Source organism: Globicephala melas, chromosome 5, assembly GCF_963455315.2.
Source record: "Globicephala melas chromosome 5, mGloMel1.2, whole genome shotgun sequence".
Taxonomy (NCBI): domain Eukaryota; kingdom Metazoa; phylum Chordata; class Mammalia; order Artiodactyla; family Delphinidae; genus Globicephala; species Globicephala melas.
This window is the reverse complement of record NC_083318.1, coordinates 80,360,698-80,386,203: the sequence shown is the minus strand read 5'-3', so window position 1 is coordinate 80,386,203 and position 25,506 is coordinate 80,360,698. Positions and strand designations below refer to the sequence as shown.

General features: G+C 33.5%; 1 protein-coding gene across 22 annotated transcripts in view; it reads right to left on the bottom strand.

The window, feature by feature from the left end:
• The window catches only part of ADGRL3 (adhesion G protein-coupled receptor L3), an 859,466-nt gene that overhangs the window by 475,037 nt on the left and 358,923 nt on the right, over positions 1-25,506 (bottom strand). For all 22 annotated transcript variants that reach the window (XM_060299415.1, XM_060299418.1, XM_060299419.1 and 19 more), the window contains one exon: positions 1,809-2,022. In XM_060299415.1, coding sequence (XP_060155398.1) covers positions 1,809-2,022 — 214 coding nt within the window. The remainder of the gene's footprint in view (positions 1-1,808; positions 2,023-25,506) is intronic.

The following is a 25,506-nucleotide window of genomic DNA, read 5'->3' as shown; positions in this document are numbered from 1 at the left end:
TTCTTAGTTGAGAACCCCCCAGGAAGGCTTCTACAAATGATTTACTCAGGGTGCTTAAAGCAATTTTACTCTGCCGATTTGTCACTTTACAGATGCATCCCATATAATTCAGTAGCTCCAGAGGATCCACTGTAACTATTCTTTGCAATAATTATAAGATTAAGGGCTTATTTTGGGAGCCATTAATAATATCAATGAAAGGATTAAGACAATTCTGGTGAAAATCATATAGAGATCAAAAAGCTAGTGAAGTTAATGCTTCTGCTACATTTTAAATGAAAACCTAATCACAGAAAAGCAGAAAATCCTCCTCAACCCACTTCCCGAATGGATTCTGAAGAATCCTGTGTTTGGTTTTCTGACTGAAACAAATAAAATAACAATTTAGTCATGGTGCCCATTCCATACTACTTATGGAATAACCACTCCTGAAAGATGATTATAACACCTACAGGCAACAAAATGATTAGATTTCTTTTAGGCATAACATCAGAGAATTTAGCCATAGTTGGAGGTATGTCAATATATAACAACAAGAGACAACAAGAAGAACCAAATGCAACCAAACTTAAATCAAATGGAATCACTAATTTTAAAATCTTATTTCTCATTAACACTCACCTTAGCACGAGCCAGCATTTTAGAAACAGACAAATAAAAGCTCTCAGATTTGCCCAGAGACCACTATCCTTCAAGTATACCTCAGATGCTCTGATCATCAAAATCCTGGCATGTGATAATTTCTTTGAATAATTTATATGACAGAAATTTATAAAAATATTGACTATCAATGTAAATATCAGAATTTTAAGTATCAAGAAGGTTAAAAATAAGGCAGGCTTTCTTAAGTACAAGAAAGATAATCCTTAAAATCCACTGTCTTTGCTTTTATAATTCAATTCATTTTTACATGTGTTTGATCTCCCCCATATTTTAAGAAGTCCTTAAACAAAAGAAAGAGATGCCTAAATAGAAATCCTAATGAAAAACAAATTTACTAAGTAAATCATATATTGATTAAGTTTTTAAAAATTACTTTGTGAGCAAGTAGTCAGAAAGTATGAAGGCTTTTCGTAAATGAATGACTCTGTCACTGATTTCTGAGAAATCATAATAAGTGAACAAATATTTGAGATATATTTAACTAATTTATCAAGAAATTTTAATATAAACTTTCTATAGTATAGATTCTAATTGACCAGTCTCTTTAGAATTGAAGATTTTTTTTACTTATCCAGTGATATTCTATGGTACTTTATACTATTTTACTATGGTAATATTTCAGATAGTTTAAATGTATTAAATAAATTAATTTATATACTAGATATCAAAGTAATATTTTTATTGTTTTCCAAGGCCAAATAATCATTACTCAATAGTCTTTATTATTTTTTGATTAATAGTTATAAAATTGCCTCTGAATTTAAATTTTACTCTTTTTCCCACACTAATGGAAATCAATGTTAGCAGTAAAATAATTTTTCTGTAATTTCTGGAGAAAATTACATAATTCTGTTTATGAAAACTGAAAAATAAATTTAGTTTCTCAACTAATGAACTCAGTTCTAGAGAATACAGAATAGAACACATGAAACAATAACTAATCTAATACATTCTAATATTTTCCAAATGCCATTTACAATTTCTAGCACTAGCATTTTAGTGATATGGGGAATAGTTTGATATTGAAAAAGTAGTTCAAAGTATCCTAAAGTACACAATTTTATGTGTACCTATGCTCAGTATGTCACACAGATGCATGTTGAGAGTTTATATTAAATGCACAAAGAATATTAGAAATATCATACCTTTGAGACATAATCTTATAGGCATCAGGCAGATAGCATCGTATATTCTCCATCTGAGCAGGGTCAGAGTCACAAATTTTGTCATCAGTCCTCCCATAGTTGGCACTTTCAATCATGATGACATCTGTTCCTGGACAGCGGAGTTCTATGGGGTAGCTCTCACAGGAGAGCTCTCTGCGGACCACAGCCATCGGAATTGGGGCACGGCTGAAAGCTACCAGGAGGAGGAAGAAAAATAAGTCATCATTGTTACATAGAAAGGAAAAGTACCCATTTCTGATATACTAATATAAAGGAATAAAGCAGTTGCAATTCATAATTTTAACTAAAAGTAGACTATCTCTCATGTCAGTAACTTGACAGAATTTTTAAAAATCTAGCTATAACAATTATTTCTTAGAAACCTTATCTCACAGGTATTTTTCTTATAAATGGAACAAAGCACTCTGGATTTTCTAAAACACTGGCTGGTATGTGAGGTAAAGACTATACAGAAATATCATGCAGTTTGTAAAACAAGATTCTCAGATTAACCTCAGGAATACTGTGTGTATTTGTTTTGTTTTTTAATAGAAACCATGAACAACAACAAAAAACGTACTGCTCTTGAGTTTATATATACTTATTGAAATAATCTATTTCAATTTTGAAACAGTTTCATTGTTTCAGGTAATAACATAATCAGTATATTTTTTGAGTTAATTATAGAAATAGTGAATGTTCTTTAAGAAAATAGAGATTTGTAAGGAGACAAATTAAATTTTCCTTCAGCTCCCTTCCCACACCGTCAAGAGGTAAGCAGTTAAAAATGTGGTGACTTTTCTATTAGAACTGCCTACAGAAAAAAAACAAACATTGTCTATTTCTTCCCATCCCTCTTTTAATTTTCTTAAGTAACTTTTAATCGGGTAGTGTCACACTACACACATTGTTTCATATCTTGATTTATTTTACTTATTAATTTAACAATATATGGTGGAAGTCTTTTCATTCCTATGTTGTATCCCTCATTTTTAATGGCTACATTACATATACATATAAAACATTATTTAATTGGTCTTATGTTAATGGGCACTTAGAAATGACTGACATGTATACACTGATGTGTATAAAATGGATGACTACAAAGAACCTGCGTATAAAAAAATAAATAAAATAAAATTCAAAAAACAAGAAATGTCCCAGTGTTTTTGTGTCATAATACTGCAAGAAGTATAAACTTACCTGTGTACCTTGGCTATAATATTTTAGAAAAAATGTAACTATCCAAATATATTTTACAGTATATGTTAACAAATGAAATTGATGAAGGCATAAATATATTTGAAATTTGGCAAATATCAACAACTAGATGTCCAAAAATCTTAATAAAAATGTATACTTCCACTAGCAGTACTTTCCTCTTCAAAACTACACATTACCAATTCCTTTATATTTTGCCAATGTGATAGACAAAGAATGATATAACGTCCTTATTTGAATTTTCACCACTTTATTTATACAATGAAATATATTTCCATGTTTCTTGACCCTTCATCTTTTTTTTATTATACATTGTTATTGTAAAAGTTGTTTGGATAGAAGAAAATTGAAAAGTTGTCCTTTATACTTGTGGCAAATATGTTTTTCTAGTTTGTTGTTTGGTTTCATGTTTGCTGAATATATATATTTCATTTTTATACAGCAAACTGTCTATCTTTTCACGTCAGATTTAACAGTTTCACAATCCAAGACTGTGAATATAATCAGTACATTATTGGAAAACAGTCAAATGTTTAATTGTAAAAACTCAACAAGTCTTCGTTTAAAAGCACATAATTGAAATTCTTAAATTCTTTACCAACCAGCTAGTAAGGTGATTTTCACATAAGAGAATTAATTATAGAGATAAATACATGATAGCTATAAATTTGCATTGATAGTTGATTAACTCACTAATGCTGGCACATACATAAAAATGTATTTAAATAAATACATTCACCTTTTCTTATGGCTTTTTTAGTAAGCATGAAATGTGGAAAGCAAAGAAGGGAGGAGAGAAGCAGGAAAGTGTAAAAAGAGTGGGAATAGGGAAAAAGAGATTTTATTACTATAAATATTTTCACTTGAAACTCTACAGAAAATATTGATTTGGTTTATGAAACCATACCTATTATTTCAAAATAGAAAATGACATTAGTTTTTATACCATTTCTATACCATTTTGGAAAAACTATACATGTACCAAAGACCACACGCATAACTTCCGAATAGGTCACTCAAGCTGCACTGCACAGTTAATTCCATTCTGGTTGTCATTCAACATCTTTCTTGTTTTGTCCTCAATCCCCCTCAAACACAGACAGACAGATACACACACGCAAACACACACACCTGAATCTAGCACATCCACAGCACTGATCAAAGAGAGTTAACACAAAGATTGGTGGTAATAATTATTTTTTTTAATTAATTTATTTTATTTTTGGCTGCATTGGGTCTTCGTTGCTGCAAGCGGGCTTTCTCTAGCTGTGGTGAGCGGGGACTACTCTTTGTTGTGGTGCACAGGCTTCTCATTGCGGTGGCTTCTCTTGTTGAAGGGCACGGGCTCTAAAGAGCAGGCTCAATAGTTGTGGCACACAGGCATAGTTGCTCTGCGGCATGTGGGATCTTCTCGGAGCAGGGCTCGAACCCATGTCCCCTGCATTGGCAGGCAGATTCTTAACCACTGCGCCACCAGGCAAGCCCGGTAACAATATTTTTAAAGTTTGTTCTTGAGTCAACATTTTGACAGGGTAGTCTCACGATAGACACTGAATTTCTGAAATGTGTGTTTCTATGGTTCCTAAAATATATGTATTTATCACTTAGAAATTAGATGGCTGTTTAAACATGAAGTCCTTTTTAACACTCAGATTCTATTTTAATGGAAAAAGATATTTTCATTACTGTATATAGCATTTTAAGCAATAAAATCATTGAACAATTAAAAATGTTCCAATTTGGGAATCCAGTTTACATTTTCAATCAGTTTAAATAGAATAATAGATATTTTTTGCTTACTTTTTTAATAAAATGTTCTTGAAATCAGAATTTTTCAGAATGCTTTACAGTAAATTTTTGAGCATTTGCTGAGACAATTTTTTTCTTAACTTTGGTATAGCCATTTTTTAAAAATCAGATTGAAACTGCTTCCAAACATTGAGTTGATCTTGCTATATTTTGTTAACCTAACCTATTAAGTCATATTGTTAAAAAACAAGTTAATTTAACAAAGAAATAAAAATAAGCAAATAATAAAGTCAAAGCATTGTTTGACTAAGTGGACAATTTGGTTGATTAAACTCATCAGTCCATTTTGCTAAAACGCGTACACAGACATAGCTTTAATTTGGGTCTTAACTGTCAAAAACATGATTTAGAACCAGACAGTGGCAAAGTCAACTAAAATGTCGAGGGCAAATTTCCCATGTATCTCGTTTGAGCCTATAAGGATTATTCAAAAGTTATAGATATGGAAATTTTTACAGGGTACTAGGGTTGATTTGTGGATGCTTTCTTCCATTTAACATATAATTGCATTAGTATCAGTAACTCAGTGATAAATTGCATTCCTGAATAATGAATGCTTTGTTTAAAGGAATGTATTACTGGAAACTATTCTATAACATATCTAATTAGCTATTTAAATTATTTTAATTACATTGCTAAATGCTTTAATCAGCAACTAAAGTCCAATGGAAAAATATGCTTAAGTTAAAAGATTTTTGTTGTTGTTTTGTCTTTCTTACCATTCAGTTACCATGCTAACAACGGAGAGACTTTGGTTACTAGAGAAAACAACTAAGACACGGAAAATGTCAACAATTCAATGCAAGTTAGCCAGTGAAATAATACGGGGAAAAAATGGCATATTCTTTTTTTTTTTTTCTTTTTGTTTTTTGGTACGCGGGCCTCTCACTGTTGTGGCCTCTCCCGTTGCGGAGCACAGGCTCCGGACGCGCAGGCTCAGCAGCCATGGCTCACGGGCCCAGCCGCTGCGCGGCACGTGGGATCTTCCCGGACCGGGGCACGAACCCACGTCCCCTGCATCGGCAGGCGGACTCTCAACCACTGCGCCACCAGGGAAGCCCAGATGGCATATTCTTGAGGTCCTTCTCATTTTCATACCATGAGTTAATTTGTGGTAACAAAGAACAGAGTGTCACCTATTAGGTGTGTAATAGACATTGGCTGAATAAATGGGAAAAGCTTCAGATGTGAAATCTGGTAGACTTCCGTTAAGATGCTGCACTTTGGAACTACCCACTGACCATGGGACTAAGAGGACGCAAATGAAACTAAGCTTCTCTGCTAAGGACGTCCAGAACCTCAGGAATTGCCCAAGTTCCATGCAGAACACAGCCCTAATTAAAAGTGCTCCTGACCAAGGATTAAACAACCGGAGAATTAGCTCTCGGTTCTTGCTCACTTGTTTCTGCACAAATCACTCTTTTTTTTTTTTTTTACATGAAATGTCTTTCCATTTATTTACATCTTCTTTCATTTCTTTCAGCAATGGTTTTGCTGTTTTCAGTGTACAAGTCTTTCACCTCCTTAATTAATTCCTAAGTATTTTATTCTTTTTGATGATATTGTAGGTGGAACTCTTTTCCTAATTTCCTCTTTGGATTGTTCATTATTAGAAATGCAACTGATTTCTGTTGATTCCATACTACTACATTGCTCAATTCGTCTATTGCTTCTAACAGGTTGTGTGTGTGTGTGTGGTGGGGGGAATCCTTAGGGTTTTCTACATATAAGATCATATCAGCTTCAAACAGATAATTTTACTCCTTCCTTTTCAGTTTGGATGGCTTTTCCTTTTCTCGCCTAGTTGCTCTAACTAGAACTTCCAATACTACATTGAATAGAACTGGCAAAAACAGTCATCCTTGTCTTCTTTTTTTAGCAGATAAGCTTTTAATCTTTCACAAATCACTCTTATTCTTCCTTTTCTGAGACCTCAGCCAATCTGTTGTTAAAGCTTCTTGTTTTTTGTTACTCTCTTCTTGGGCTTTCCTACTGCAATCCTGCTTGGTGACTTTTGACTCAAAATGCTTTAAATTCTTGGTGGATGTGGGTTATGATAACTAAAGATACCAGTCTAAAGATGGAGTAAGGGCGGGAGCAGGGTGCTAAAAGCTGATGACCAGAGTCAATTGATTCCTCCTGGACTCAAGGACAGGGGTCAGAGATTTGCTAGGATAACCCTAGGGCTTTACAGGGTAGCATTCAAAGAAGGGAGTGCTACTTGAGACATAGGATTTTAGGACAAAGGATATCAATAAGTAAAAGACTAAACACAGATTAAGAGGTAAGCAGCCAGTTAGTTGGTTGAGGGCATTAACCCAGTATAATTAATTAAGTTTTTAAACATGTTGAATTTAAGGTGTCAGGATAACACTCAGGAACGTTTAATTTTCATTTGGGTTCATGAGTCTAGAATGTATGAGTAGACTATAGTCTAAAACCATGGTAATAACAGTAAGTAGCTGAAGAGGATAGATGTAGAGGAGAATAAATGCAGAAGGTGGAGTATCAGTAGCCACTGAAGAAATGTAGAATAGCGTACTACTTAGTTGATGATCATATATATAACATAGAGAAAAGCACTGTGTATCTATTTAAGGAAGATTTTCACTTAGATTTTCACTAAGTGGACAATATGCCTGCCACTGCTACTTAGTTTTAGGACAGATGAATCAAGCACTTATATATATCTCTCCCTGGGCCAAGCCTTCAATGCACTGTTCAAATCTCGTTTTCCATGGATTGTTTTACATATTCAATGACCCACTCAAAAATAAATGGTGCAGTCTATTCTCTATTAGGCAGAAACTAAAATCTTCAGCCTGCCCTATGTGTCTTGTTTGTTGTGATATTAAAAACTATTAGCAATACAGCTTATATTTTTATTTATTTTTCATTTCCTTACTTTTATACTTCGTTTACCCCAAATCCCATGTATTAAATAAAATTAAATTTACTAAGAAAAAATTTTAAGCATAGATAAGAAAATGCAAATTAAAAGGCTATTTTGCAGCGGTAAAGATAAAACAGTTGCTTTAAATGGGTAATGACAGAGAACATATTTGACCTATGTTTAGGGACAAAAAAAATTACATGATTTGATGATTGGTTGAACATGAAGGGTAAAAGTGAGGGTACAAGGATGACTACCAGGTTTCTGGCATAAGCAAGTGATTAGATTGTAGTGCCATGAACAAAATCTAGTAGGAAGTCGAATACAGGTCAGTGATTTAGAAGAGAGATCTTCATAAATTTGAGAATTGTAAGGTAGTACTCAAACCAAAGCAGTAGATAAGATAACCCATGGAGGGAGAAAGATTGTATTAAACATGTCCACGTGGCAGTTTTAAAATACGTTCATCATTCCTTGCTACTCCTCCATTTTTTTTCCCTTTCCTCTTGAATGTGGGCTTTACTTAGTGACTCACTTCTAATGGACACAGCCTGGTAGAAAGTGTGTGATTTCCAAGAGCAGTTCATTAACAAGACATTGCAGCTTTAACCTCTCTTGAATCACTCACTTTGTATAAAGCCGGTCACCAAATCTTGAGCACATTCAAGCAGCCCCAAGGAGAGGTCCAGAAAAGGAGCTGAACACTATGCTGACAGCCAGAATGAACTTGCAAGGCCGGCAAGTGAGGCATCTTGGAGGCTGACGCTCCAGCCACAAGAAACCCTTCCTTTGGGTAACTACAACCCTATGAGAGACCTGGAGTCAGAACCAGCAAATTAAACTATTCCCAGATTCCTAACCTAAAAAAACCACAGAAGATAATAAACCTTTACTGTTTTAAGCCACTAAGTTTTGGGCTATATATTACTAATACAGTGCAGAATCAATTATGAAGGAATGTTTAAAGAGTGGACATTGAAACTGTTGGATGATACTGAAGAATTACCAAATCAATAAAAGAAAAATACTATGAATGACCCACACAGAGTCTAATATTACCATCCCTTTGCTTAAACATAGTTTGGGCCGTTAATTTAAAAAATATAACATTCCATATATATATAATTTATTATACACATATTTTATATTATGCATTATATATAATACATAAATAATCCAGGTTCAGCACTAAAAACAGATTACTAATAGGTGTTAAGTTTTTTCTCCCCCCCTGTATCCCAATGATCATAAGAAGGGGAGAAAAAGCCTCTTTTGAAAACTTTAAAATAAAAAGAAAATAGATCTGGTTCCTTATGAGAAAGAAGTAAATTAAACTATTTGTAGGTCAAGGCTAATGATTTTAAAGGTGTTTCTTAATTATAGAGAAGGACACTTACATATCTGGAAGTGGGTTACTGCCTATAATAAAGTATTGGCAATGCCTTTTAAAAATTCTTCATTACTTAAATGCTGCCAAAAAGCAAATATTCCCAATTTTAAGTTTCAGCAGAACCTATGACATAATTTTCTTAAATATAAGTATTTTCTCTGTGCTGCTTTACATGCCAACACACTTATCCAAATTTTAAAAAATGTGCTCTGAAAATCTAGTCTGAAATGTTTGGCAGCAAAAATAACACTGGAAATCCAGTGAAATATCAAACTATCATCTACTTTCTATAAAAGTACATCTACTACCAGTAAGCATCTAATATACTGAATTTCAAAAGTCTATTTCGACAAAGAATACATATAATTTAAATACTTTAGTATTTAATTAAGTGTAACACAGTGACAATTAAAATTGACACCATAAAGAAATAACCAAAGGCAATTATGTTCCGAGGTCAGAAAGAAAAGCATGAAATTTAGAATTTCTGAAATTACAGGGAAAAAATGTCCTAATGAGAGGAATGTCATAAAACAATTACTGTAAAGCTATCCTTCTGACTTATGGAGCTTCAGCACGAGGGTAACATTAATCATTCTTTTTGAGGATATATATACGAAATGGTGACCTTTAAGTGACATTATCCACATGGAGGGTGCCTAAAAAATGTAGCAAGTGTTTGAATAAATGAACTCATATCTACTTGTTATAAGTTTTCAACATTTAATAAAATTATACTCTACATTGTCTTCCAATTATATTCATGAGGGACAAAAATTTTTAAAACTGAGTCAAACTTCACATATCACTATTATCACAGCCTTTTCCTAAATGTCAAAAACACCAAACTGGCTGTTCGAAGTGTTCTTAAGAGTAAAATTATAATTTCAAGATAAACAAGAATCCAGTAAAAAGAATTATACAATTCAAAAGAAATTTTAAAAGATATGCCAATTTAACTCTAAATGTATATTTATCAGTTACAATGTGGCTGCTGGGAGTTACTAAACACAAGACATGGATATTGTTTAAATTCTCCATCCACATTGGTGATTATCTCAGGCCTCGGAGTGGTCCTATACAGAATGGGATTCCAAAAGTCTGGCAGAAGTAGCTTCAGAGGTATCATATGAAATCAAGAAAATGATAAACATTCGTGTGCGATGGTTAATTTTATGTGTCATTGTGACTGGGCTAAGGGATGCCCAGGTAGCTGCTAAACCATTATTTTTGAGCACCTCTCTGAGGGCATCTCTGGAAAAGATTAACAAAGATTAGCATTTGATTCTGTAGACTAACAGAGATCACCCTCACCAATTTAAGGTGGTCTGGTGAGGGCCTGAATACAACAAAAAGGCAGAGGAAGTGTAAATTTTCTCTCTGCTTGAACTGGGATAACTATCTTCTGCCCTCTAACATTGATGCCCCTTGCTCTCAGGCCTTCAGACATAGGCCAGAGCCTACACCAGTGGCCCTCTGATTTTCAGGTTTTTGAGTACGGGTTGGAACTACATCACTGGTTTTCCTGGGCTGCCAGCTTGCAAACAGCAAATCATGGGACTTCTCAGTCTTCATAATTGTGAGTCAATCCCTCATAATAAATCACTTCATATTGACCTAGATAGATAGATAGATAGATAGATAGATAGATAGATAGATATAGATAATATAGATAACTGTGATATGTGAAAATTGACAGTTTAGAAATTTCATGTCATGAATATAACTGGAAAACAATCTAGAGAACCCTAATAATGTGAGTGTAGCAAAATCCCCAAAGGCAAAAGATAGCATCGATGATTACTAAAACCCAAAGATTATAGAATAATGCCAACAAGATCAGATGGGTGAAAGCTCACAGCAGGGGAGAGCAGATGGACAGATGATCCAGAGCAAAAGTACTGAGAATCTTCCTAAGTGTCTCCATTTCACTCTAGAATCTTAGAGTTGAAGAGAGAGTGCACAACCTATGTAAGGTTTAACCATCATAAAGTACAATGAAAATGTGAAACAGATTACAAAGTAATGAAGCGATAAATTTGTTTAGTTTCTTAAGACAGATTTCTTGAAGGAAGCAAACTTGAGATGTCCTTTAAAGACGAAATAATATATGAATATAGGAGAAAAGATAACAAAATATTCCAGGCAGAAATTCTGAGCAAAGAGAGCTATATTCAGCATTTTGAGTGAGGATCTCAAAGAGATATCTGTACCCCCTTGTTCATTACAGCACTACTCTCAATAGCCAAGATATGGAAACAACCTAAGTATACATTGATGGATAAATGGATAGAGCAGCTGTGGTGTATATATATATATATATATATATATATATATATACACACACACACACACAATGGAATATTATTAAGTCATGTGAAAAAAGGAAATCCTGCCATCTGTAACAAACAATGATGAACCTTCAGGAAATTATGCTAAGTAAGGTAAGTCAGACCAGAGAAAGACAAATACTGTAAGATACCACTTATATATGGAATCTAAAATAGCCAAACTCATAGAAACAGAGAACAAAATAGTGGTTTCTGGGGGTTGGGGGTTAAGGGAAATGGGGAGATGTTGGTCAAAGGGTTTAAATTTCCAGTAGTTGTAATATGGATAAGTTCTGAACATCTAATGTACAGCATGGTGATTATAGCTAACAAAACTGTATTATATACTTGAAAGTTACTAAGAACACTTAAATGTTCCCATCACAAAAAAATAAATGGTAATTATGTGAGGTGATGAAGGTGTGAATTACTTCTAATGTGGTAATCATTTCACAACATACATGGGTATCAAATCAACACGTTGTACACCTTAAACAAACACGATATTCTATGTCAATTATAACTCAATAAGTATGGGGAAAAGAAATTATATTCACAAGAGATTTGGGAGTAGATGGCAGACAGGAACTAAACAGCAGTCAAATCAGAAAGAGGCTTCAAATTAGATTCAGAATATAGTCCAAATACAGGGTAGTGGAAGATTACAGCATAAAAGAATAACGTAATAATAATATTAATGAAATTAATCTTAAAAAGCACTAACAAATAATTATTCAAACAGATTAGGTGAAAGATAAAAGAGTCTGGAAATTGATGACACAAAAGGCAATATGATGATGGTAATTGCTAATACATATTGGGTGTTTTAATTTTAAAAGTATCATTTTATTTTTTTTAAAGTATCATTGCTAATGAGAACATACTGTGTAGCACAGGAAACTCTACTCAATGTACTGCGGTGACCTAAATGGGAAGGAAATCCAAAAAGAGGGAATATATGTATATGTTTAGCTGATTCATTTTGCTGTACAGTAGAAACTAACACAACATTGCAAAGCAACTATACTCCAATAAAAATTAATTTAAAAAAAAGTATCATTGTATTTCAAACTCCAAACTATAAAAGCTTGTCAATATTATCATCCCCATTTAGTGTACACCAGGAAAATATGGTTTAGCCCAAAATGCTAAGAATGTGAGGCATGAACTAGAAAGTCATACAAGTGAGAGAAAAGATGCAATGACTCTTCTTGTGTGTCACACAAACAGATAGAACAAAGGAAGGGGAGTTCTGTCAGGAAATACATAAGGCAATGTGACAATATCACACTAGTTATCAATAATATAAAGTTTATGGATTGCCAGTCCTTTGATGAAATGAAGTCTTATTTCCAAATATGAAATGCAAGTTAAATATTCCAATTACTGTGTCTGACAGGGGCCTTTTTTTAATAGCACAAAACATAACAGCATAATATTATTATTTTAAGAATTTTAAGATTTCTTTCCTAACATTTTAATACATTTTAATATTGTATCACAAAAACTAATATGAAAATTTCCTTTGTGTGAAAATCTACTGCAGTTAAGATGGAAAATCACTACTTTACTTTTAAAATGTGACATAAATTCTCAAATGTAGTCATTATACTTTTACTGAAGTATAAAAATATATGATTTTCTTTATTGCAAATAGCCAAATTTAAAGTTTATGTTATTCTTGTCATATAACAGAGAAAATCTGTAGTCATATAGATTTTAACAAGAAATATACAGTAAATTTAGAGAAGGATATATATAAGTTTTGAATAAACAGTGATGTCTCAAGTTAAGACTAAATGACATTTAATTTTGAAGGGAAGGAATTCCTGAACAGTGAATGAACTCTCTACTGCACTGCAAACGCGATTCAGAAATATACAAGCAGTACCTACTTACATTCGTCCCCTCCTCTCTCCCCGCAAACACACTATATTCCTTGGAAAGGATAAAGAGCTTTCAGTGGCTTAAAAGTTTTTGTTTTGTTTTATCCTTAAGGAAAGCAATGCTAAGACATTTTCTAATTCAGCAGGGTAAATCTTCTGCAGAAAAGACCTTGTAATAACCTCTTTGGTAATCTTCAATATTGAAAAACATATACAACAGGGTTTATAAATCCTTTATCCACAAGCTTTACAACAGCTTTCACATATATAAACTCACCCAGTCAGTGCTGAACACTAGTGTCTGTGTAATGCACCCGAAATTAGAAAATAAATCTAATCATAAAGACCCTGACCAAATTCTCATCTCCACATTGGTACAGTTTCTAGCCAAAGTTTCCTACTACCTGGTTGCAGAAGCTAAAAGTTAAAATTCATTCCACTAGAATGTATTTGTTAGGAGTAAGTTTCCAAATTGATGATGCTGCTTGCAAAATGAAATGCTTATTCTTTTTTTTACTCCCAGTGAAAACTTTTATTAGCAATGTTTTAAAACAAATATATTTTCATGAAGAAGTTAACTAAACACTAAATATTGAATGTAAGTCCTGGCTTTAAATACAGTGAAATCTCTATTTGGTGATATCGGTAAATGAGGAATGTATTAACCAATCAAATCTCTCAGCCTAGGAAAGTCCAGATACTTGCTAAATATGCAAACTGTAGGATAGGAAGAGTAGCCAGATAGTTTTTTTTTCATAAATACTGATGACAATTTTTCCTACAAAGTAGGAAAAATAAGCAGTCAGAATGTGAAAAAAGGGACTTCCCTGGTGGCCCAGTGGTTAAGAATCCGCCTGCCAATGCAGGGGACACGGGCTCAAGCACTGGTCCGCGAAGATCCCACATGCCACGGAGCAACTAAGCCCGTGCGCCACAACTACTGAGCCTGTGCTCTAGAGCCCACGTGCCACAACTACTGAAGCCCACGTGCCTAGAGCCTGTGCTCCGCAAAAAGAGAAGCCTCAGCAATTGCAACGAAGAGTAGCCCCTGCTCACCGCAACTAGAGAAAGCCCGCTCGCAACGAAGACCCAACGCAGCCAAAAAAAAGGAATGTGAAAAAAGTTAGCCAAAATGAAAACATAAACCCTAGGCAAAACAAACAAAAAACCTGAGCACACACTGGATAATTCTGGACACTAGTGAATATTGAAAGTGAAATATGTTGGGCTGGGTCAGAAGTGAACTCTCACCTTTCGCCAACTTTGAGGCAAAGCCACCAGAAGGATTCTGAATAAACAGATTTTTCTCTTCTCTCTAACAACAATAAAAACAATAAAATATTCTGAAAGGCAGAAAAGTACCTCACACACTTAAGTTTCAAAGCCTTATGAACTGACCTCAAAAACCACATTAAAAAAAATCACAGGAAACAGGTGATAAAGGCTATACCCAGGATTATTTGTATACATGGGAAAACTGTCGTGAAATGACATAGGGCATGTCCAGCACTCTATTTTATTTGTTCAGCTCAACTACAAAATATACCACTGAGGTTAGTAAAATTTTCCCACCTACAAAAATATTTAATGGAAAGTTTTTATATAATACATTTTCAGGATCACATAGCAAGTTTCTTGAAATAGATTAAAATCAAAGTTCTAAACATCTACCCTGATTCTTCCTCAAATCATTAAAAAAAAAGTCATGAAATAAAAACCAGTTTTCAAAATGATGGTTGAGAAATACATATTCTGACATGCCTGAATAATAAATATCAATCAATGATTAACTTCATCTATTCATTCAACAAATAAAAATAGATCATTAAAGGAAGTGTCCAACACTGTTCCAGGCTGTGGGTATTCAATGGTCAATAAAGCATTGATTCATGACCTTATGGAATTTACAACATAAATGGAGGCAGGGGATAAACATTAAAAACAATTAAATATACAAATGATTAAATAACCCCAAAATAATCATGAAGACTATGATGGAAAAACAAAACAAAATATGACACTATGAAAGAAAACAGCACAGCTTCACCAGCTGAGGTTTGAACAGCATGTCTGTCTCTGGTTTACCCAAGAAAGTTGTGAGTATCTAAAATGATTTTAACGAGTGTTTATAAAATTACTAAAACACAAGTTTAAAATCTTATAATGCTCAATGTTATTCAAAATGAATTATCTCATTAAGTCTTGCTCAAACTCTTAGTAGAGGAAGCGCTCGAAATGTATTATTACAAACAGACATTTACTTGAATCAATAAGTTGTTGAAGGGGAGAGCAGAAAGGATGATTACACTCATAATTAGCTTTCTGTGATTCATACCAAAAAAGAATGAAGGGATAAACTGTATTATTTTTCACACTTCAATCAAACCATATCACTTTATAAGTATATTTAAACAGATGTGATAAAAAGAAAATGCTGACATTTGTGAAGAGATTTTCAGATCTTTGATTTAACTGGCATAGAATGTAATACATATTCTTTGAATGCAGCTATAAAAAAGATGTATGCAACTTTTAATAAATAATATAGAGAGCCTTCTAATATTAATAATAATATACTGAGTTAATCTAATAAGAATTTTCCAATCTCTCTATTTCTAAAAGAGTTTATGGGAGCAAAGATATCTTACAGATTTTAATAAGTTTCCAAATTATAATTTCAGGATTACAAGGTAAAATGTAAGTTGTTTTTAGTGAAAGAATCATTTTAATGCCTAGAAATCTGCCCAACTCCAAGAAACAAATCCATCACTAAAAATACATAAATCCAAAATTATTTCCACAGTTGACACATCTTCCTGTCAATGATATTGGAGTCATTGAATTGAATTTTAATTATATCCTGCTGATCATCTAATTTCATATTTATTTATCACTTGGAATGCTCTAGTATTTCCAAGATCCTTGTTAATGTTGACTATGGCTGATACATTTCCCTGTTATTTAAACAGGATTCTGTTCCTAATATTTGAGGAAGTTTTTTTTTTTTAATTACCTTGTTTACTGAATTGATAATGATTTCAGAAGGCATTTTGCCAAGTTTATTATTTAAAAACTAAAATTTGAACTTAATTATTAAAGTTCTAAAGTGACACACTGATATTTACAAATGATGACTATATGCATATACCTTACTGCAATTATTACATTTATTTATGCTTGCTTTTTCAATATATACAAGGATTACAAATCACACAGACATACCATACATACATACACCCGTAAGGCTGCTTTATGAAAATGTCAATTTTTAAGTTATTTTTCTAGTACTGCTGATGGTGTAGGTATGATGGAGTTATTCTCTTTCTCTTGGTTTGAAGTATGCTTTCAACCTATCTGTTTATCAGTAAATGCCCAATTCAGAAAACAGAATTAGGTTGAATGACAGAGGCCACTTGGTTTGAGAATGAAAGTATTTCACTTTAAACAAACAGTTTAAAAATAACCATTAATGCAGTTTTCAATGTTTCTTCATTCTTCTTGTTTGTACACTTATTTGCCCAAAGTTTCGTATTGGTTTTTTTCCCTCACATGAACATCCAAGAAAAAGAGACCAGTTATTATTTTTTTAAAAATCAACTGTCATTCTATAATAAAGTGTAAATAATATCTAGCTTTCCGTAATTAGTAAGCTTTCTCTAGTTATGTTTTACATCTGTCCAAGTGAATGCAATTTAGCAGGCTTTTTATAAGTATTTGTTGAATGCAAGTCAGTAGAGGTATTTAAAAATATTCTTTATATATATCAATTTTAATTGAACAGACTTTTTGTCCAAAGTCTCTGCAAAAAAGAGATTCTATTCTAGTTCATACATTTATGGGAAAATATTAATCATTTGATTTCTATTTTACCAAAGCATAATATCATATGAATATTAATTTAGGAAAAAACTCACATCATGTTGTGAATATAAGGGGTTTCCCTGAAAAAAACAGTAGAGAAATTGGAAGAACTAGGAATCAGATACAGGTTCACTCAATCACTCACTCATTCAATATGCATTAAATGTCTATTTACCATGTATGAAATATGTTTAGGCACTTGAAAGTTTAAAAATGAAAATAAAATGTTTCCTCTCCAGGGAGCCAGGATGCAGATATATTTAAAATCTGTGTACTATAATGATAACATTTAAATCTAAGGTAACGAATTGATCGTTCCTATGTGGAAAAAAGTTATTGAGAGAAAATCTGAATCTCCAGGGTATTCAAGGTTATAAAATTCTAGGGTCAATACAAGCAATTTATACATCATATTTATTTTATGGGGTTATTTTTTCAAATACAACAGAACAGATCCCACCAGATCCCAATACCTAACACTATGCTTAGCATGTATTTATTGAATAAGTGCCTTTCTATCTCTAGTTTGCTGCACTAATAAATAATTTATTTTGGTCCTACAATTTTGCTTGGATCACCCATAAATCTTATTTCAGAAATGCACTAAGAATTCATCACAAAAAGCCTGAACTTTTGGCAAAAGATGATCATTTACATAAAGATGCTTGGAGACTCAAAGCGTCAAAAGCATTTCTTTATTTGGGTGGTCTCAAAGATGAGGTCATATCACAGAAGGGGGCCTTGAGAACACATGGAATTTTCACATCTATAATACTTATAAGTCTCTGCAGTATTTAATTTCACATGACACAAATTAATGCAGTGATATTTATGGAGAAAACGAATTGTGACATAAGTGAGGTTTTTATTAATCACAAGTTGCTGGTATGTTATTTAATTTATAGTATTCTGAGATACCACATTGCCATAAATATCACAAGTCACATGGTTTAAATTTTCTAATATTGGGAAATATATTTTTAAACATATATTAAAAAAGGATTCATCTATAGTCTTTTAGATAATTCACACTTTCTCATAAATTGCTCTTTTTACAAACATACGCATTTAAATTATATTTCTTTTCTCACATTACAACATCTGGATAAACTAAGAATTTTAACTTCTCCGTCTAAGGACAGACTGGGCTATAAATTTGTTCACAAGACAAAATAGGAGACCATGTGAAGCTGAAGTAATTGTGGTTTTCACTGAAGCAAAAAATGACACAAGGAAGAATAACTGCACAGATAGGATTTACAAAGAGTTGAAGTTTCTTCTGTACCTGTGGTCCCCTGATCAGTTTCTGTAGAGGAAACATAAGCCCACAGAATAATATTTGCACTTTTAAAAAAGTGGTGAATTACATAATTATAGTGTTTTGTATGGTTTATGTGCTTGTTTACCGTAACACTAAATCTATTAAAGCAAGTTTTGCCAAGAAAAAGGATTTAAAACAAGCCAAGAGAATTTTCGAAAACTCTCTAACAAATATTATTAAAATCTTCAAAAACACTCAAACAGTTCATTTGGGAAATATCATCTGATGTGAACCTCTTATTACTATTTGTAAGTTAATACAATTTATTTATCTATCTACTCAGCCATTCATTCAACAAACAGCTGTTGAGTTTTATTATATGCCAAAAAATAAGCTTTATTCTCTAGGAGATGAATATGAATGTAATGAATATAAATGTTATGGTTCCTATCCAAAAGCTATTTATTCATGAGCAACTTTCTCAAACTTTTTAAGTAGTTTTCGTCTTCTTTATGAAATAAGGATAATAATTTGAACCTCCTTCATAGGAACTAAATCAATTGTCAAGCATAGTGCCAGGCACATAATAAGTGCTTGATCAAAGTTACACATCTAGTATATTTCAATACTGCCAGAGTTTTAAGTCAATATGAGAATTATATACAAAACCATTCCTAGTAGATGCAATGGTATAAATAAAGCCATAGAGAGTCATCTGGGAGGCCGAAGTACACACAGACAACCAATAAAACAACTATCTGCCTCCATGCTGCCCAAAACCTCCACATTCTGCTGATCTGAGCTCTCTAACTGCCTCGATGTCTACAATGTCGATCTCATGTTGTTGGTCTCCACTATAAATCTCATTTGGTTTTTATGCTTTTTTTCAGATCATATTTTATGTCCTTTTCTGTGTCTCCACTGCTTTAAGATGCCTTTTGAGATAACCCTGATTTCAGAACTACTTTGACCAACCCTTCTCCATAATCCTGAGCCATACCACTCTAGCCTCAGTCATTTCCATTCTCACCCATTTCTCCATTTTGTTCAAATTGAAATTAACACAGAAGTTAATTTAGGAAGTGGCAAGAAATCTACTTTTGCTATAGCTACAGGTATAAAACAAGAAATAATATGTGTTACTAATGAAAATATATATTAGGTTATGTTCAAGAGAGGTCTGGGTTTGACTTTTAGTTAATTCAACAAATAATTATCGAGCTCCTACACACAGTCCAAAGAGCTGGAGCATAGCAGTAAACTAACAGAAAAAAAACTCTACCCTCATGGAGCCTAACTTCTGATTGGGGGAGACATAAAATGAACCATCAATTTATGTTGTGTTCATTGGTGGTAAGTATTATGGCAAAAAAAATGTAACAGACTGTAGTGTATGTTCCTGACATTAAGCTTTCTGATTAAAAGTACCTGATATTAAACTTTTGATTGCTGAGGTGTCCATTTCAAAAGACATCCATATTGAATAAACATATTTCCAGCTGTATGACACAGTTAATAGTGAAACAATCAGATAAGGAACTAGGCCACCCCCACCCATGAAGTTCCCTCTTTCAGAAAGCCCTTGATAACCTAGAAAACAGACCACTTGAGTGGTCCTGCTTCTCCTTTCGTGAACCCCAACTCCCACTCTTATGCTTCAACTTAGCCAATAAAGAGTGAACCCACAGATACTAATAAAGGCAGAACCCCAGGTCCGTATTTGCTCTCTATCTACAACCTTCCTGTGTGGCCCTTGTGCATGCTGTGTGCCCTGCAGGACCTGTGAGTAATATATCTTGTTCCTCAAAGTTCCTTGGTAGTTTCTGCCAAAGTGAGTCCTGAGATCACAGTAAGAACCAGCCACTACAATGGCCTCAGTGGCAGAAATGTCTGTGGAGCTTACTACAAGTAATACAGGCTCGAGTGAATGTGTCTGGTGTTCCTAGCTGAGAGCACTGCCATCAGTAGGCTCAGGACCCAGGAAACATAGGCCATGAGGGATAGGGAGGGGCTTCAGAGACAAGGCACTGATATCTTTGAGTGGAGTCTGGATTTGGTTATAACTTCACAGTAGGAAACGTAGTCTGCCTGAGATGATCAAAATGGATTTGAGAGAATTTAGAGAGAAAAAATAGTAGAAAGAATAACAAGATAACAATAGTACTCACCCAAATAAGAAGAAATTATGATGTTAATAAAGAAAATAGAGAGTGTAACTGTAAGAGACTTGTGGAAATTAATCAAAATTCTGTTGACTTTCAGGATGTGGGAAGAAAGGGTAGGATGGTATTAAAGTTGACAAGAATGGCTGTATTAGTAGCAGAAAAAGGGAAAGTCAGGAGTATTCTAATTGGTGGGAAGGGAGACAAAGATAAGCTCACTTTAAGGTAAGTCTTTACACAGAAAAAGACTCAAAAACTATCTAGCCCTTAAACCTCAAGTACTCATATAAATCAATCTTGGGGAACATAAGTGATAATTACCTGAATTTAAAATGATACATGAATTCCATGAATTTTAAAAGGTTGACAATAAAAATGTGTATACAAATGTTCACAGCAGCAATATTCATAATAGCCAAAAATGAAAACAAGCCAAATGTCCATCAACTGATGAATGATAAACAAAATGTGGTATATTCACACAATGGAAGATCTTTAGGCAATAATAAAGAATGAAGGAGGTGACAAAAAGGTTTTAGAAATTGATATATGTGGTTACTGCATATCACTGTGAATGTATGGAATGCCATATAAGTGTACAATTTTAAATGGCTGATTTTATGCTATGTGACTTTCACCTCAATAGAAAAATTAAAATAAAAAACTGAAGTACTGATACATGCTGTAAGTTATATGAACTTTGAAAACATTGTGCCAAGCAAAAGAAGCCAGTCATAAGCTACAATATATTGTATTATTCTATCTATATTAAATCTCTAGATAGGCACATCTATAGACAGAAAGTATATTAGTGGTTGCCTAGGGCTTGGGAATTTGAAAAGAAATAGTGAATGAGTGTTAACAGGTATAGTTATTCTTTCTGTGATGATGAAAATATTCTAAATTCTAGATTGTGATGATAGTTGCTCAATTCTGCAAACATACCATAAACCACTGAATTGTATATTATAGGAGGATAGATTTTATGGCATACGAACTACATCTAAATAAAGATTTCTTTTTTGATTGCCAAGGAAGACAATCTAGACAGGGAGATATTTCTGAAACTTTTTTGACCATGACCCTATCGAAATAAATTTTATATATTTTTATTAAAAAATTTTATATTTACCCAATACAAAGCTCATACACACACACACAATGGAAACAAGTCTCTGCAACTGGTACCAATGCTCACTATATGAGGTTCATTCTATTCTATTGTGGTTCATTAGAATATTCTAATCTCAATCCAGTAAATTGATTTTCTAACTCAATCATCATAATCCATAGATTGGAAAAAAAAACCTATTCTGGAGAACATAAGAGAGCTGAGGATTATCCTAAGGATTACACTCATTTTTGGAAGAAGGGGTAAAAATAAAAGAAGGAATCATAAAGGGAAAAGAAAAGAGAGTTAAAGAAGCAAGAGGAGAACCATGATTATGCTCTACAGAATCAAATGGAGTGAAGGGGATCATGAAGGAACTAGCAATTAATATCGAGTAATGCAGAATTTTCACTGATGATGAAGAGCATAAAAGACGATTAACTTAGTGCTATAGACTGAATGTTTGTGTTCCCCTCCCCCCAAAATCCATATGGTGAAACTAAACCCCCAATATGATGGTATTTGGAGGTGGGGCCCTTTGTAAGGTGATTAAATCATGAGGTCAGAGCCCTCATAAATGGGACTAATTCCCTAATAAAAATGACCCCAGAGGGGCTTCCCTGGTGGCGCAGTGGTTGAGAGTCTGCCTGCCGATGCAGGGGACACGGGTTTGTGCCCCGGTCTGGGAAGATCCCACATGCCACGGAACGACTGGGCCCGTGAGCCATGGCCACTGAGCCTGCGCGTCCAGAGCCTGTGCTCCACAACGGGAGAGGCCACAACAGTGAGAGGCCCGCGTATCGCAAAAAAAAAAAAAAAAAAAAAAAACCCAGAGAGATTCCTTCCCACTACGACCATGAGAGAATTCAGCAAAAAGATGGCCACCTATGAATCAGAAAGCCTCCTCATCAAACAACAAATGTTCTAGCTCCTTGATCTTGGGCTCCCCACCTGCCAGAACTGTGAGAAATAAATTTTTGTTTAAAAGTCACCCAGTCAGTGGTATAACTGTTATAGCATCCCAGACTAAGAATTCAGTTAATGCCTTTGCATTAATACATTATAGTGGGACTAAGAAAAACTTTGGAAAAATTATTTGTTAAGAGTTCTGATTTCATCACTTGTTAAGTGTATAACCATTGTAAAATTTCTCAATTCCTCACAGCCTCAACTATGAATGTAAGCAATTATTTCACAATGCCTCTTCTACTGCTTCCACTTAGCAAGAATTGGTTCTATAGTAGTCAGAAAGAAAGGAAAACATGAATTTGAGCCCACTAAAGATAAAGAATAAATTTAGTTACAAATTATTAGTATGATTTGATAAAAAAAGTATCAGAAGAGAACAGGTTGAAGGGTAGTATGATGTACAGGCTTTTAGAAATTATTATTGTTATTATTTTGTTTGCTTGTTTGAGCATGTCTTGCTGGAGAAGCCTTAAAAGTGTTTATAAATATTTGATATGGGGCCATGTGAAAAGATTAAAAATGAAAGGAGAAATTTCCTGATAGAAAAGGAAGTTTTCAAATAAAGTCAGATAATACACTAATATAATTAGGTAGATTAAAAGATAAATGAAAATTGAATAAGGAAAAATATAAGGCACCATAATAATTAGAAAAACCACACCAAAACTAATTGACAGTTAGACTTAATATCCTTTCTGCCTTGACAAGAATTGTGTATGGGACACATCAGTGAATTCACCAGAGGCTCCAGAAGGGGCTAAAGAATAGCAATCTAGTTGGGGAATTAGATGGTAGGAGGACAGAGGGTCTTGTCCTTAAATTTTAATATACTTTTCTTCCTAATGACTGGCTACTTATTCCAACAGTAGTACAAATTGAGCTGTGACTTCAATAGTCTGAAGATTGCAGATATTCTCCCTATTTTTCCTACCTATGTATGTATTTGCTTAACTATATTTAGCAGTTACATGTAGGGTTATTTGGAGGAAGGGGTGATGAAGATCAGTGTAGGCTACCTAATGGCCCCTAAAACATCCCATGACACTGACCTTGCTTGAACTGATTTCTAAATGAGTGCAGCAATTAAATGTGCATTTTAATATTTACTCTGCCACTGAGCTAACTGTATGACTTTGACAAATTATTTAACTTCTCTGAGCCTTAATTCCCTCATCTAGAAAATTACAAAGCTGTTGAACTCAAAGGTCATTTAAAGTTGTAAAATTTGTTGAATTTTTATTCTGTAATTTTTGGGTTCCTGCCCTACATTTTCTACTAATTGCATAGCATTTGGCAAGTTTCTTCTCTGCTTCAGGCATCTATTTCCTTATCATAAGACATAGGAAGTAAATGATTAATAATGTTCTTCAAGCTTAGAGTCCAAGTTGAATAGGTGATTGATGATACAATGTGGGCAATCCCATGTTCTATAAGTTAGGATGCTATATTTTTGTTGGGCAAATAGATCAGATTTACTCAAAAAGACAGGAACTCTTTTTTTTAAATAAAAATGGGCACACATGTATTGCTAATGATAGTAAAATTGTACAAATTTTATACTAAATTATTCAATTATTATTTATTATTCAATTATTTATACTTTAAGAACAAAATTCCTTGTATAAACCATCAAAATTGCACTGATATGTAATATTTAATTTTATTTTTTAACCATACGCGTCTTACCTTCATCAGACACATTAAAACTATTGAGTATATGTCAAAACATATTTTGTTAAATCTCCTCTAACAGATGCCAAGAGAAACAGTTCATATTTTAAAAATTAACTTTAAATAGCAGATAAAGGCTTACTAGTAAAAAAAAATTACAGATTGCTTTTTCCAAAGTGCAACTTTTCCTTCCCGTTATGAGTTTAATTGTGTCCTCCACCAAAATTTCTATGTTGAAGTCCTAACCCCCAGTACCTCAGAATGTGACCTTATTTGGAGATAGGAACTTTACAAAGATAATCAAGTTAAAATGAGGTTATTAGGATAGAGTGAAATCCAGTTTGACTGATGCCCTCATAAGAGAAAATCTAGACATAGAGACAAAACATAGAGGGAAGATTGCATGAAGAGACACGGAGAGAAGACTGCTATCTATAAGCCAAAGAGAGAGGCCTGGAACAGTTCCTTCCCTCACAGACCTTAGAAGGAACAAATGTGTGGATACCTTGATCTCAGACTTGTCTTGAGAGATAAAGAGACAATAAATTTGTTGTTTAAGCCACCCACATTGTGGTACTTTGTTACAGCAGCCCTGACAAACTAATAAACTTCCTACAGCTCAGTGTTCTTGGGCAAAACCTCTCTTCTCCTTTTCTCAGAATCAATATACTTTTAGACTTTTCTCTTCAAAACTATGACTTGGAAATCATAAATCTCAAGTAAGCTCATAAATCCATACAAAATCAAGCAAGTGAGGGGAAGAAAGGATCATTTCAGCAGTATCATAGCTAATAATAGATCCCCAAGTCAAAGAAAATTGAAGACAACACATACCTAAACTGATATATCTAAGTACCATTGATTTGGCTTTCTATTTTGGTTCCAGTGTATTGGCAATTAGACAAGATTTATTATCCTATATCATCATCAACAGTGCCAACATAATATGTGATTAAATATAAATTGTAAGTCTACTTAAAACACTAATAGAGTTAGAGCCATCTTACAAGTAATAAATAAATTCTCAAGATGGCAAGCTTGAGCTTAGAATTAGTAATCCATAGTATAGATAGTATGACAAGATAAGAGCAAACATTATGATATACAGCTAAA